Raw genomic sequence first — 16823 nt, 5'->3', positions numbered from 1 at the left:
ATTTATTGTTTTTTAATATGGCAGGTAGAACCGAAGCTACACCCTTTCAATGTCCAAATCTCCTTAAGCGTACAATAATTATTTATTTTACACTTTTATTATTTCATGGGTTCCCACTAATGAAGCATTGATTTTTACCGCCTATTCATATTTATAAATTTAATGATTTATTTTTAGAACCTAGAAGACATTCAGATTCTAGTGGAGACGTGTGCGGAGCCCCGCGGGGGTGTGGACGCCTCCCCCTCTTCCACCCCCTCCGGTCTGCCCCCCCAGCGCTACAGCTTCATACACAAGGTCATAGATGGCATCAGCATCACAGTCAACACGGCGCGCATTCAGTTCACCAGCCCCGTGTTTGTTGCCACCGTGCAGGTATTGTTTACTTTGATTTGATTCCCTACTGCTCCAGGAGCTTGAATAGAATTCCCAATTGCGTAAGGTATCTTGTGAGGCTGGAGAAATGGAAAGGGTAGGGCGGTTGGGATGTTCCTGACTTCATATTTCGTCACCAACAAGGCTAAAGCCATTTATAGCAACCTTTCAATTCTGAATGGTAGTCTTTCACCGGGTTGGTTCTAAAGATAAGGACATACTGGGCCCACATACGCAGTGTAAGTAACTTACACTCCATACATCTTCTATGAAAATAGATCCTTCAGAAACAAACTTGTTACATGCAACAAAATCTTACGCTTCCTACGAATCTATTTCCTCGAATCTATTTATCTATTTCCATACATCTTCTATGAAAATAGATCCTTCAGAAACAAACTTGTTACATGCAACAAAATCTTACGCTTCCTACGCAATGCTGATCTGCGCTGTCCAAAATTTGCATGGGACGTGTGAAAGAATGATGGCGATAAACAGCTAATAGATTTAGTAAGACATTATGAAGTGATTTATAAAGTAAAATCCATTGAATATCGCGATACGATTAAAATTTACTTTTTAGGCGTTGGACATTTGTGCACATTATCCTGGGACCCGTAGTACATTGCGTACATGGGTCCGGTGTGTACACCTTAAGAGTATCTACCATTCATAGGTGTTGTCTACTTTGATAGTATTTATTTCAATGACATCTATTCTGTTAAGAAAACATTCACAAGGAGTACGTGGTTTCCCTAATTTAACCCTTTCAGAACTGAATTTAAACTGGCAGTGGTAGAACATACTTGATAACAATTATGTATTAGTTATTTGAAAAATTTGGTGCGGTTTTATTTTGAATGGTTTAGAAGTTATTGCTAATTTAATTTGAAATAACATTAGGGCTCATAGGACGTGTTTCACATAAAACGACAAATCGTACACTGTGTACCAAAAATTTAACATTTTATTTACATTATATTACATTTCAAAATATAAAAATGGCTATCGCCTAAACTAGTAGCTAAAACACATAGACATATGAATATTAGTAGACCTGCCCTAAGTGATTAAAAGCATATTATTCCCCACTCCCCATACCGGTTCCATTGGAGCCGGCTGGGCTCGCGTATGGCCTCAAGTGAATTTAGAAAACGTGACGTCATCATTCTTGTGCGAACTATGGTCGAGGCATCATCGGTTCATTTTACGAAATAACACGGCAAAATGATGGCTTGTCGTATGAAAACTTGTAAAAATAGATGTGAAAAAGAGAATAAACCCAATTGTCGTATTACATTCCATATATAAGCATTATTTTACTTTATTTTAAGCATATTCACATCGTATAATATGGATCAGTTGTAGAAACATATACTATCACATCGAGATACGTCTGGACGCGAAACACAAAGCTGGTTGGTTGCTGGGAAGTAAATTATGAACATTTATAAAAGTGTCTTAACTAAATACTTAAACGAAATATTCGACTCTGAAAATAGAAGAAATTTATTTTGCCGAATTTGGACTTTGTAAATTTGTTCATAACGTGGCGAGTAATTTGCGCTCCCATGTAAAAATGTCTATTCATTCAAAAGCAGATTTTACTTTTAAGAACTAAATGGTGATATTATAATGCGAGATGCCTATATACTGTCAGATTGATTTATTGACGAATCACAGTCAGCTTTACCCCCTTCGTTCTTCAACAGTTGATTTTACCCCTCATCTTTAATTTCTAGTCTATATATTCATATGTCTGTGCTAAAACCCAATAAAAAATAGCGTTCAAAGCCAGTTATATCAGCAATTAAAAAATTAAAACTGCTGATTTTTATTTGCTCTAGTTAGGGAGGAAAAAATTCTTAATACTATGTATTTTCAAATATACACAAAGGGTCTGAAAGGGTTAGAGGTCATTTCAGAATATATGCATGAGCCATAAAGACATTATAATACAGCAGAAAATAGCCAGAATGACGCAGCAAAACCTTTCAAACTCAAAATACACCTCTTAATCTCACTGATTCTTTGATTGCCTTATTCTGTCGTTTTTTTATTGATTGCTCATTTTTAGTATTTAGACTATGTTGTAATCAATGTTAACAAACCGGAACATGCTTTTTTCTAAATTGGACTAAAAACTTTCACATTCCACGAATTTGCACAATTAACTAATTCAATCCTGTCTCTGATATTTATTTATTTTGTATTATAGAAACAAATCAATACATTGTTTACAGATATTAAATATTTCACTGTGGGTAACTATGATACATATTATGTTTTCTCGTAATATCATATGTGGTGTGTATATTTAGTAATTACCAGGTTATGTATGTAATTGTGTATGTGTAAGTGTGTGTATGTGTATGTATGTATGTATTCTGAACAGTTTATATCATTGCAATGCTCCTTATGAATATGGGCTGTGAATCTGAAAAAATGTCAATGTTAGAGTATAAAAAAATGAAGCAGTGCACCATGAAATCTAATCCCTACAACAATTTTATATTTCATATTTATGTAATAGACATTGTATCAGTGGTTTATATGCCTCTATTCTATGCTTTTGACTTTGAGAAAGCTGCTTTGTTAATGTGTATTTACAGTCAAACTCGCTTAAGAAATTCCCACTTAAGAAGTTCTGTTTTTTGGTACATTGAAAATCCATACAAAAAAATGCAAAAAACACGATTTTTTCCCACTTAAAAAGTTTTAGAGCTAACACTGCTTCCCGCTGAAGAGGTTTTAGAAATCTAGTGGGAAAACCAACACAAACAAAACATAGTGCTGCAAAATATCTAAAATTAACCTTTTTTCCAAGTCATCAAATTGAAAGAAGATCTTTCACTAATTACGCGCATTCCTAGTACCTGAGATCATCAACAGACCTTTTGTCGGTCGTAACCCCTAACTACAATAACAATGCAACTATGAAATTATAGGAGCAATATGCAAGCGTCTTTAAAGTTGACTTTAATATAACTTTTCGTGTATTTTTGGCCTTAATGACAACGTGGGCTAGTTCTATGGCGGCCTTTTGTTACTGAACATACACTGAGATGTTTTAGATTATTATTATTAAAAATAATCTTTTATACCATTGAATCGCAAAATACGAAAAACTTTAAGATTGCGTAAAAGGACTAGAATTCCAGTGTCTTTTTTTATTGTATTATATATATTGTGGTACAATTTTGACATGATACGTACCATATCGAATCATCGGGTTCAACCGCAAGGTCGATCCATCAATACAAGCAAGAATGCGAAATTAAAACGGATAAGCAACCGTCTTTAAGTTTTCTTTGGCATTTGTATTTCTTTTCATGTAAAAGATACATACCGTTGCCCTGATGATAATGTGTGTTAGGTTTTAAATCCGTCTTACTAGACTGCCTGTAATGACCTTTTTTGTAAAGTGTATGTTGCTAAACCACTTGTTAAAATAAACCAAAGCATGTCTTTCTTTATGAAATTGAAGTTTTGTTTATTTTGAGCTCCTTTAAAGATTTGTGTATATTTCAGATGTCAAGAATCACAGTTGAATCCCGCACCCCCCCAATGGCAGAAAGGAGATTTGAGACTCACCAGACTTAAGTGCACTCAAAGTTTTGTGTATATTTCAGATGTCAAGAATCACAGTTGAATCCCGCACCCCCCAATGGCAGAAAGGAGATTTGAGACTCACCAGACTTAAGTGCACTCAAAGATTTGTGTATATTTCAGATGTCAAGAATCACAGTTGAATCCCGCACCCCCCAATGGCAGAAAGGAGATTTGAGACTCACCAGACTTAAGTGCACTCAAAGATTTGTGTATATTTCAGATGTCAAGAATCACAGTTGAATCCCGCACCCCCCAATGGCAGAAAGGAGATTTGAGACTCACCAGACTTAAGTGCACTCAAACATCACAACTTCTCATATTTAAGGTACATATAAAAACATAATCCAATACCGCACTCCAGTTACATTACTTTTAATGTATTTTGTAAATTTAAAGATTACAATTTTGTTGATTTTCTCAGCTACCACACTAGGCTCATGCTTATTTAACAGCCTTTTATAAATTAACTGACCAGCTTAAAGAGCGCAGCTTCAGGCCATTACGCAGAAAAGCCTCAGAATGAACCACGCTGCAAACTGTAACCTTACTTTTCTGCGCGGCGGCCTGAAGCGGCACGGAACATCCCTTGTTCCGAAGCATATAGGTAGGAGAGCTTATTGTCTTAGTGACAACAATTTCTATGCCTAACATATTAATTAACAACAATTGCTATACCTAACATATTAATTAACAACAATTTCTAGACTAAAAATCTAAATAGACAGCCGTTTCTAAACTAAATGTCATAATTGACAAAAGTGTAAACTAATAAACATCTTAATTAACAAAAGTGTGTTAACTAATAAACATCTTAATAACAAAAGTGTATAAACTAATAAACATCTTAATAACAAAAGTATGTAAACTAATAAACATCTTAATTAACAAAAGTGTGTAAACTAATAAACATCTTAATTAACAAAAGTGTGTAAACTAATAAACATCTTAATAACAAAAGTGTGTAACTAATAAACATCTTAATAACAAAAGTGTGTAAACTAATAAACATCTTAATAACAAAAGTGTGTAAACTAATAAACATCTTAATAACAAAAGTATGTAAACTAATAAACATCTTAATTAACAAAAGTGTGTAAACTAATAAACGTCTTAATAACAAAAGTATGTAAACTAATAAACATCTTAATTAACAAAAGTGTGTAAACTAATAAACATCTTAATTAACAAAAGTGTGTTAACTAATAAACATCTTAATAACAAAAGTGTATAAACTAATAAACATCTTAATAACAAAAGTATGTAAACTAATAAACATCTTAATTAACAAAAGTGTGTAAACTAATAAACATCTTAATTAACAAAAGTGTGTAAACTAATAAACATCTTAATAACAAAAGTGTGTAACTAATAAACATCTTAATAACAAAAGTATGTAAACTAATAAACATCTTAATAACAAAAGTGTGTAAACTAATAAACATCTTAATAACAAAAGTATGTAAACTAATAAACATCTTAATTAACAAAAGTGTGTAAACTAATAAACGTCTTAATAACAAAAGTATGTAAACTAATAAACATCTTAATTAACCCTTAACTGCATAGTGTAACACATCTGATATAATTAGCTTTTTTTAATTTTTTTTTCATTTTGACATCTGTTGGTGGGTTTTGGTATTACAGTATTGTTTTTACATTATTTCTGCATAATAATGTTGTCGAAAAATTACAATAGATTACACACAATAATTTGAAATTTTGATTTTAAACTTGAGAGTTGGAGGTTACAGATTGTGTGCATTTTGATGTCTAGTATTATATCAAAATATAGTGTTTTTTCGACGTGTTGGATCGTAATTATATTATTTTACAAATAATAAGGTACGTTTATGTGTTTTAAATATAAATTTTATGTGTATTATGTATTTTGACAGTCTAAATTTGACAAAACGTTATTATATCATATATGTAACACTATGCACTGAGACCATATTTTGATATTTGTATTTAGTCATTACTAATTATAGCATTACGTAGTTTCAAAATGGCAAAGAGGGGTTTATCCAAAAAGGAGTTGGACGAAATAATCGGCGTTGATGAAAAAATGTGTTCAACTAAAGCAAGAAGTTATATGGAACAGTACATGCCCATGAAACCCCACAAATGGGGTTCTAAACTTTTTGTATTGAGTGGCGTATCTGGTTACGCTTATAATTTTGAATTTTATTCTGGACAAGAGAATTGCTTGCCAAGACTTGAAAGTGAACCAGACTTGGGAGCCTGTGGAAATATTGTTGTGCATCTATGTCGCGTAGTACCAAAAAACTTGAATCACAGACTTTATTTTGACAATTATTACACCTCAATTTAACTTTTAAGCCATTTGGCTTGCATAGACATTCAATCTCTTGGGACAGCTAGGAGGAATAGAATCCCTGAAAAATGCTCCACGAGGAACAAGCTCAGAATTTAATGGATCGTATCAAGGCGTTGAAATGTCTAATGTTGTTTGGAAGGATAACAAGGTGGTCACATTACTATCGTCTTTTGCAGGGGAACTTCCAATGGAAACTGTTAAACGTTATGACAAAAAAAAAGAAAACTAAGGTCACAGTTAACTGCCCATTTGCTATAATAGAGTACAACAGACATATGGGAGGTCTTACTAGACAGTGTCATGGGAAGATATAAAATTGCGATGAGAAGCAATAGATGGTATATGAGGGATGAGGGTGCTATACCACTTAGTTGATATGACTATAGTAAATTCTTGGTTTCTATATAGAAGAGTACAAGATTAAAAAAATGCCAATACAAAAAATATTATGCGTCTCGCCCAATTTAAAACCCTAATTGCTCGATCTTTATGCACCGTTGACTCTAAGTTTACCAACAAACGAACTGGTCGGCCAAGTGGAAGTTTAGAGCCCGTTTTACAAAAGAAGAAAAAAGGCCCAAAATTAAATGTCCCACCAAAAGACATAAGAAGCGATGAGGTATCTCATTGGTCAACATGGCACGAAAAGAGGCAGAGGTGTCGACTTCCTACCTGCAATGGTCTGACGTACTGCCACTGCCAAAAGTACAAAGTCCCTCTCTGTTTTAATAAGAACAAAAACTGTTTTACGGCATTTCATTTAAATTAATACTTTCCCCTGTTTTTATTTGTCTTCATTTTATAAGTCATAAATTAGTTCGCTTTATTCACTGATAATTATTTTTGTAACATTAGGTAAGAGCATTTTAGACATGGATGCATAGTGTTTCACATATGATATAATAACGTTTTTCTCAAAATAAACAGAATTTATGGATAAATATTTTTTTAATTTTTTTTCCCTATTTTTAATTTATAAAAAGAATGCAAAAATATATATTTTTTTTAAATAAAAAAAGTCATGCATTTAAGGGTTAACAAAAGTGTGTAAACTAATAAACATCTTAATAACAAAAGTGTGTAAACTAATAAACATCTTAATAACAAAAGTGTGTAAACTAATAAACATCTAAATAACAAAAGTGTGTAAACTAATAAACATCTTAATAACAAAAGTGTGTAAACTAATAAACATCTTAATAACAAAATTATGTAAACTAATAAACATCTTAATTAACAAAAGTGTGTAAACTAATAAACATCTTAATAACAAAAGTATGTAAACTAATAAACATCTTAATTAACAAAAGTGTGTAAACTAATAAACATCTTAATAACAAAAGTGTGTAAACTAATAAACATCTTAATAACAAAAGTGTGTAAACTAATAAACATCTTAATAACAAAAGTATGTAAACTAATAAACATCTTAATTAACAAAAGTGTGTAAACTAATAAACATCTTAGTAACAAAAGTTTGTAAACTAATAAACATCTTAATAACAAAAGTATGTAAACTAATAAACATCTTAATAACAAAAGTGTGTAACTAATAAACATCTTAATAACAAAAGTGTGTAAACTAATAAACATCTTAATAACAAAAGTGTGTAAACTAATAAACATCTTAATAACAAAAGTATGTAAACTAATAAACATCTTAATTAACAAAAGTGTGTAAACTAATAAACGTCTTAATAACAAAAGTATGTAAACTAATAAACATCTTAATTAACAAAAGTGTGTAAACTAATAAACATCTTAATTAACAAAAGTGTGTTAACTAATAAACATCTTAATAACAAAAGTGTATAAACTAATAAACATCTTAATAACAAAAGTATGTAAACTAATAAACATCTTAATTAACAAAAGTGTGTAAACTAATAAACATCTTAATTAACAAAAGTGTGTAAACTAATAAACATCTTAATAACAAAAGTGTGTAACTAATAAACATCTTAATAACAAAAGTATGTAAACTAATAAACATCTTAATAACAAAAGTGTGTAAACTAATAAACATCTTAATAACAAAAGTATGTAAACTAATAAACATCTTAATTAACAAAAGTGTGTAAACTAATAAACGTCTTAATAACAAAAGTATGTAAACTAATAAACATCTTAATTAACAAAAGTGTGTAAACTAATAAACATCTTAATAACAAAAGTGTGTAAACTAATAAACATCTTAATAACAAAAGTGTGTAAACTAATAAACATCTAAATAACAAAAGTGTGTAAACTAATAAACATCTTAATAACAAAAGTGTGTAAACTAATAAACATCTTAATAACAAAATTATGTAAACTAATAAACATCTTAATTAACAAAAGTGTGTAAACTAATAAACATCTTAATAACAAAAGTATGTAAACTAATAAACATCTTAATTAACAAAAGTGTGTAAACTAATAAACATCTTAATAACAAAAGTGTGTAAACTAATAAACATCTTAATAACAAAAGTGTGTAAACTAATAAACATCTTAATAACAAAAGTATGTAAACTAATAAACATCTTAATTAACAAAAGTGTGTAAACTAATAAACATCTTAGTAACAAAAGTTTGTAAACTAATAAACATATTAGTTAAATCCAATTAAAATGTTTGTTAGTGTACAAACTAAACAAGGAGCAGCAACTAAAAATTGCCAGAAACGTAACCTACGTAATTGGTGCTGTATCACAACTTACATTGGACAGAGAAAAACTGAGAGCTGATCTGACTACTGCCCAGGCTGGTTTGAAAGTGGCCCAGGCGGAAAAACGTTCGGTTGAGGACTGCAACCGTCACCTCGCGGAGAAAATTCAGCAGCTAGAGGCGGACCTAGGACCTGTGATGCGACGTGTCGCTGAAGCTACTGAGGCGACCATGTCATTTGCGGACATCACCAAAATAAAAACTAAAGATGCGACTCCATTGCCGATCACTCGTACAGGACAAGCAGTAGGACCTACAAAGCCTACTATATGCGTTTTTCCTAAACTGGATAGCATTAAAGACAGCGAGGAAACAAAACAAAATGTAAGAAAAACTTTAAAGCCCTCAGCTTTAGGTGTCCGAGTAACCGGCATGAGAAACATACGAAATAAGGGAGTAGCGATTCATACTGCCAGTGTTGAAGACCAACAAAAATTATTAATTGCGCTCACTAATACGAATTCAAGTACTTTAAGCGCACGACTACCAGCAAAAAGACATCCCAAGGTAATATTTTTCAATGTACCTAGAGAGTTATCCGATGAGAGCTTCCTGAATAGCGCTTTAGCTGGAATTCCAAACATGGAGCAAATGGACACTGGAGAGATGATTTCGAATTGCCGACTCAGCCATTTGGCTGGCGCTCGATCTGGCTCAACCTGTCATCGAGTGTATGAGGTTCCGGCTAAGCTACGTCATCTGTTAGTAGAACAGGAACGGGTATTCGTGGATTGGACGGTGTGCCGTGTACGAGATTTTATAGGGCTTACTGTGTGCTCTAATTGCCAGATGACTGGACATTCATTCAAATTTTGTAAGGAAAAACCAAGATGCGCTCACTGCGCCAAGGAAGGACACGGACGTGAATCGTGCCCAAGCGCTGAAGCCAAGCCGGTATGTGCAACATGCACGAGGTTCGGTAAGGCCGCGGACCACCCGACGGGAGACAAGGAATGCCCAGCTTATCAAGCAGCACTATCCAGGGACTTGGCAACCATCGACTATGGCTTTAAATAATTATATAGAAGATGACTGTGAAGTGGACTTTATAAGAACAAACAATTTGAATCAATGGGTAAAAATGAAACGTAAAAGTGAGATAGGAGATTTAATTTGCATCCAAGTTAATATTAGATCAATATGTAAATATTGGGATGTATTACATGTATACTTAAATAGTTGCTGGGAGTTTGTAGACATTTTAATGCTATGCGAAACTTCCATACAAACTGACCTTATTGATTTATATGAGATACCGGGCTACACATGCTATAACTATTGCCGCACTAACAAGTCAGGTGGGGGCATTCTACTATATGTTCGGAATAATATTGTATTCAAACAAAAACAACTAGAATCGTTTTATTTTGAAAATGTATTTGGTGTAATTACTCTTCCAAATAAAGAAAATATTAGTATTTTAGCAATATATCGACCGCCGAATCTTAGCAAACAATCATTTATTGGGGAAATAACATCTGTTTTGACAAGTTTCATAGATCCTCTCGATAATGTTTTGTTCTTTGGGGATGTTAATCTAAATTTGATGAATTACCAAGATCCTGCTGTAATCTCATATGAAAATATTCTAGCTAGCAATTACTTAATCAAGTGTATAGACGGCGTGACTAGAGAAGCAATTGTAGACGGACGCGTTACACGCTCATGCATCGATCACATTTATGTTAGGTACAATAACGGGCATAAACAAGTGGACGCGTTATCAGCGTGCGTATGCGAGATTGCTATAGCAGATCATTACATGGTCGCAGTTAATATTAAATATGACGAGCAAAAGGAACCTTTAAACATTGCGAAGGAGATTATTGTTTTGTCCCAAAAACGTATAGACAGCCAAATACATAAAATAAATTGGAATTCCTTACTTGATGAACAAGACAGTATTACACTGTATCAAAAAATTAAAAACAATTTTATTAACCTATACGAAAGATGCACAGTATCATTCCTGAAAAAACCGAATAAAAGACCAAACAGGATCAAAAATTGGATAACTACTGATATTTTAGAGAAAATTAAAAAAAGAGATTTGCTATTTCGAAGGTGGAAGAATTCACCAACCAATAAAAATTACGAAAATGAATACAAGGCCTTTCGAAATAATGTTAACAAACTAATTACTAAACAAAAATCATATTTTTTTAAAGATAAATTTAAAACATGTTTCAATAATACTAAAAAAACGTGGGATGAGATAAATAAAATTTTAGGAAGAAAAACTAAAAGCAATTGTGATGAAGTCATCTCGCGATATGTGATAAAAGATCAGACAGTGGAAAGTGTAACTAACCAATATGTGAATTATTTTTCAGATACTATATGTCATATGTTGCACAAGTGTGATTTTAAAGCATCTAATATTGATACAGTAGAATTACCTCACAGTATGTACCTACCTAAAGCAACTATCACGGAGATAACAAATATTGTTAAAAAAATTAAAAACTCAAAATCTGCTGCAATGGATAGTATAAGAATGCACGACATAAAAAAACATATAAATATTTTAGCCCCAATTATTACGCACTTAGTAAATAGACTTATTACTCAAGCAGAAATACCTGATGATCTAAAGTGTGCTATAATTAGACCTATTTACAAAGGTGGAGTACACTCAGAGATAGGAAACTATCGACCTATCAGTATCTTGCCTGCACTTGAAAAAATCTTTGAAAAATATATTTCTTTAAAATTAAACAAATACTTACAGAAATTTTCCATTATAGACAAAAATCAATATGGCTTTCAAAAGAAAAAGAGTACTGAAATATTATTACAGGATTTCTCGAATTATGTAAATAATGAATTAAATAAAAAAATGCATGTTTTAGTATTATTTATCGATAATTCCAAGGCGTTTGACACAATTAATCCGCAAAAATTATTAAATATTCTAGAAGCAATAGGAATCAGAGGAAATCTACTAAATTTATTTAAAAATTATCTATCTAATAGACATATCTGTGTAAAAATATTTGAAAAACTGAGTGGGAAAAAAAAAATGTACGCCGGTGTCCCGCAGGGGTCAATTTTGGGACCCACCCTCTATATAATATTTGTATCAATAATGAGTAAACTATTCTCACATGTTAAACACTTTGTATATGCTGACGACACGGCACTGGTCATATCGGATGAACAATTATATACTGCGATTAAATATATGCAAGAAGACTTTATATCTCTGATTAAATGGTGTCATGACGTAGGACTAATTATAAATACAAAAAAAACTAAACTCATGCACATAAGATCTCCACATGCAAAAGTTTCCATCATGCCTGAAATAATTTCTCATAACTTTACCTGCATCCATCAAAATATTGTGCAGCCCTGCTCATGCGAAACGATTGAGCTAGTAAACGAATATGTTTATTTGGGCGTGACTGTTGATTGCTACTTTAAATGGGACATACAAATACACAAAATTTGTAAACGGCTGCGGGCGATAGTGGGTAGAATATACAAATTGAAGTGTTTCGTTCCTGTGAATACCTTAAGAATTATTTACATGTCACTCGCGGAATCAACTTTAAGATATGGAATAACCACTTGGGGACATTCTTGCAAAACAAATTTAAATTACGCACAATCAATACAAAATTCTATCGTTAAATTACTAGTTAAAAAAAATATTTTTTCGCAAAGACGAAACATTTCACTTTTGTATCAAAATTTAACAGTTTTGCCGGTGCAGGCCTTATTGTGGTATAAAATATTAATTCAGCACATATCTGACTCTGAGTATAAGAGGAAAGTTGAACATGGGCACAATACTAGGTTCACAAAGAATGAAGGCATGCTTGTACCTAAACATAATAATAAATACGGACAGCGAACCCTTGAGTATAATGTGCCTAAAATATATAATATGCTACCTGGTAATATTAAGAAATGCGAATTTCCAAATAGAGTCAGATATTTGCTGAAAACGTGGCTACTAGGTAGAAATAATTTGTATTAGGCGATTTAATGTGTAAGTTTATTGTTATTGTATAAATTAAGGTCTAAGTTGTAATCTGTAAAAAGTTGTAATAAAAATCCTGTTTGACAAACTACTTAACTGTAGTTTAACGGGATATATATGAAATAAATAAAAAAAAAAAAAAAAAAAATTGGCGAAAGTGTGTAAACTAATAAACATCCTAATTGACAAAAGTGTGTTAACTAATAAACATCTTAATTAACAAAAGTGTGTAAACTAATAAACATCTTAATAACAAAAGTATGTAAACTAATAAACATATTAGTTAAAGCCAATTAAAATGTTTGTTAGTTTGCAAACTAATAAACATTTTAATTGGCGAAAGTGTGTAAACTAATAAACATCTTAATTGACAAAAGTGTGTAATCTAATAATCATTTTAATAACAAAAGTATGTAAAGTAATAAACATATTAGTTAAAGCTAATTAAAATGTTTGTTAGTGTGCAAACTAATAAACATTTTAATTGGCGAAAGTGTGTAAACTAATAAACATCTTAATTGACAAAAGTGTGTAAACTAATAAACATATTAGTTAAAGCCAATTAATATGTTTGTTAGTGTGCAAACTAATAAACATTTTAATTGGCGAAAGTGTGTAAACTAATAAACATTTTAATTGGCAAAAGTGTGTAAACAAATAAACATCCTAATTGACAAAAGTGTGTAAACTAATAAACATTTTAATAACAAAAGGATGTACACTAATAAACATATTAGTTAAAGCCAATTAATATGTTTGTTAGTGTGCAAACTAATAAACATTTTAATTGGCGAAAGTGTGTAAACTAATAAACATCTTAATTGACAAAAGTGTGTAAACTAATAAACATCTTAATTGACAAAAGTGTGTAAACTAATTAACATTTTAATAACAAAAGGATGTACACTAATAAACATAATAGTTAAAGCCAATTAAAATGTTTGTTAGTGTGCAAACTAATAAACATTTTAATTGGCGAAAGTGTGTAAACTAATAAACATCCTAATTGACAAAAGTGTGTAAACTAATAAACATCTTAATTAACAATTGTGTGTAAACTAGTAAACATCTTAATAACAAATGTTTGTAAACGAATAAACATATTAGTTAAATCCAATTAAAATGTTTGTTAGTGTGCAAACTAATAAACATTTTAATTGGCGAAAGTGTGTAAACTAATAAACATCCTAATTGACAACAGTGTGTAAACTAATAAACATCTTAATCAACAAAAGTGTGTAAACTAATAAACATCTTAATAACAAAAGTATGTAAACTAATAAACATATTAGTTAAAGCCAATTAAAATGTTTGTTAGTTTGCAAACTAATGAACATTTTAACAGGCGAAAGTGTGTAAACTAATAAACATCTTAATTGACAAAAGTGTGTAATCTAATAATCATTTTAATAACAAAAGTCTGTAAAGTAATAAACATATTAGTTAAAGCCAATTAAAATGTTTGTTAGTGTGCAAACTAATAAACATTTTAATTGGCGAAAGTGTGTAAACTAATAAACATCTTAATTGACAAAAGTGTGTAAACTAATAAACATATTAGTTAAAGCCAATTAATATGTTTGTTAGTGTGCAAACTAATAAACATTTTAATTGGCGAAAGTGTGTAAACTAATAAACATCTTAATTGACAAAAGTGTGTAAACTAATAAACATCTTAATTGACAAAAGTGTGTAAACTAATAAACATTTTAATAACAAAAGGATGTACACTAATAAACATATTAGTTAAAGTCAATTAAAATGTTTGTTAGTGTGCAAACTAATAAACATTTTAATTGGCGAAAGTGTGTATACTAATAAACATCCTAATTGACAAAAGTGTGTAAACTAATAAACATCTTAATTAACAAAAGTGTGTAAACTAATAAACATCTTAATAACAAAAGTATGTAAACTAATAAACATATTAGTTAAAGCCAATTAAAATGTTTGTTAGTTTGCAAACTAATAAACATCTTAATTGGCGAAAGTGTGTAAACTAATAAACATCTTAATTGACAAAAGTGTGTAATCTAATAATCATTTTAAAAACAAAAGTATGCAAACTAATAAACATATTAGTTAAAGCCAATTAAAATGTTTGTTAGTTTGCAAACTAATAAACATTTTAATTGGCGAAAGTGTGTAAACTAATAAACATCTTAATTGACAAAAGTTTGTAATCTAATAATCATTTTAATAACAAAAGTATGTAAAGTAATAAACATATTAGTTAAAGCCAATTAAAATGTTTGTTAGTGTGCAAACTAATAAACATTTTAATTGGCGAAAGTGTGTAAACTAATAAACATCTTAATTGACAAAAGTGTGTAAACTAATAAACATCTTAACTGACAAAAGTGTGTAAACTAATAAACATTTTAATAACAAAAGGATGTACACTAATAAACATATTAGTTAAAGCCAATTAAAATGTTTGTTAGTGTGCAAACTAATAAACATTTTAATTTGCGAGAGTGTGTAAACTGATAAACATCTTAATTGACAAAAGTGTGTGAACTAATAAACATCTTTATTGAAAAAAGTGTGTAAACTAATAAACATTTTAATTGGCAAAAGTGTGTAAACAAATAAACATCTTAATTGACAAAAGTGTGTAAACTAATCAATAATTTACAGCCTACTGTTGTCCTGTTATGGTGAAGATTTCAGTAACAACGCCCATACCGAAATGCCTATTTATTATGTGATTGCAGGAAGTGTCCTGGCAATCTGCGAGAATAGAGGCAAAGGCTGTGAAAGAAGGAGGTGGTCTCCCCCCGCTGAGGCTGCTCACCAATCAAGCGCACTGCCGTATCACTATCAAGAAAAGACTATCAGGTATGCTTATCAAAAATGAATTATCTTTACAATCAACATATTTGAAAAAAAATCTTAATTGGAACATAATGATAATGAATAGTAAGGACGGGTTGTTTCGGAGAATCTGAACAATTCATCAAATTTCAACATTCATTTTCATGTTCTGTGAAAGATTTTTTCAAGTTCTGTTTTTATTTCAGTTTTGTCAAGCAACTAGCCTACAATGATATAAAAACAGAACTTGAATAAGTCTTTCACAGAACCCGAAAATTAACGTTGAAATTTGATGAATTGTTCAAATTCTCCGAAACAACCCATCCTTAATTTAAATATTGTTAAATGAATAAAAGCAATTGGTTATCACAGTGGTTTATATTCACCCGATTTAGAATTTGTAATTGTAGTTTTTTAGGCAGCCAGCAATTTGCGCGCCATTTTAAAAAGGACTAGTAATTCGTAAGCAGATTTTATTTTCACTCACTAAATGGCGATATTACAATGCGAGATGCCTGTATACTGTCAGATTCATTTATTGAAAAATCACTGAAAGAGACACCCTCTGCTCTGTGTAACTTGGTTTTTTCCGCTCGCCCTTACAGCTCTGTCTCTTCCTTACTCTGTGATAACAATACATATAACAGAGTTTCACTGTATGTTTTTTTTCTATTTTCAGATTGCTTTGTGGTTGGATCTAGGCTGGTTCTGATCCTCGAGGAAGCGCTGTGGGTGCTCACCGACAGGCAGCTGGGCGCGGCGCTGGCCTTCGCTGACTCCCTCTCCTCACTCGTCAGGAAGGCCTCCGCACAGGTCACCAGGGACAAGGCTCAGAGGAAGTTAGAGGTTAGTCATCTCTGTTATTTTCTATATTTCTTTATTTTCCTTTCTTTCTTTCCTCTCTTTAAAAGAAATATGTACCAATATTCCCAAAAATCATGAATCACCTAATAATTTTTTAACTCCTACTTTCATCATTATAAG

General features: G+C 31.1%; 1 protein-coding gene across 1 annotated transcript in view; it reads left to right on the top strand.

Annotated features, from left to right (window-relative positions):
- The window catches only part of LOC149413809 (bridge-like lipid transfer protein family member 3B), a 74017-nt gene that overhangs the window by 7310 nt on the left and 49884 nt on the right, over positions 1 to 16823 (top strand). Inside the window, exons 3-6 of the mRNA XM_089644742.1 lie at positions 178 to 375; positions 4208 to 4312; positions 15740 to 15863; positions 16519 to 16685. Of these exons, the coding sequence (XP_089500868.1) occupies positions 178 to 375; positions 4208 to 4312; positions 15740 to 15863; positions 16519 to 16685 (594 nt within the window). The remainder of the gene's footprint in view (positions 1 to 177; positions 376 to 4207; positions 4313 to 15739; positions 15864 to 16518; positions 16686 to 16823) is intronic.

Source organism: Hesperophylax consimilis, chromosome 21 (assembly GCF_061612785.1).
Source record: "Hesperophylax consimilis isolate HC1 chromosome 21, BYU_Hcon_1.0, whole genome shotgun sequence".
Classification (NCBI taxonomy): domain Eukaryota; kingdom Metazoa; phylum Arthropoda; class Insecta; order Trichoptera; family Limnephilidae; genus Hesperophylax; species Hesperophylax consimilis.
The sequence above is the reverse complement of the archived record's forward strand: the minus strand, read 5'-3'. Positions and strand labels throughout refer to the sequence as shown.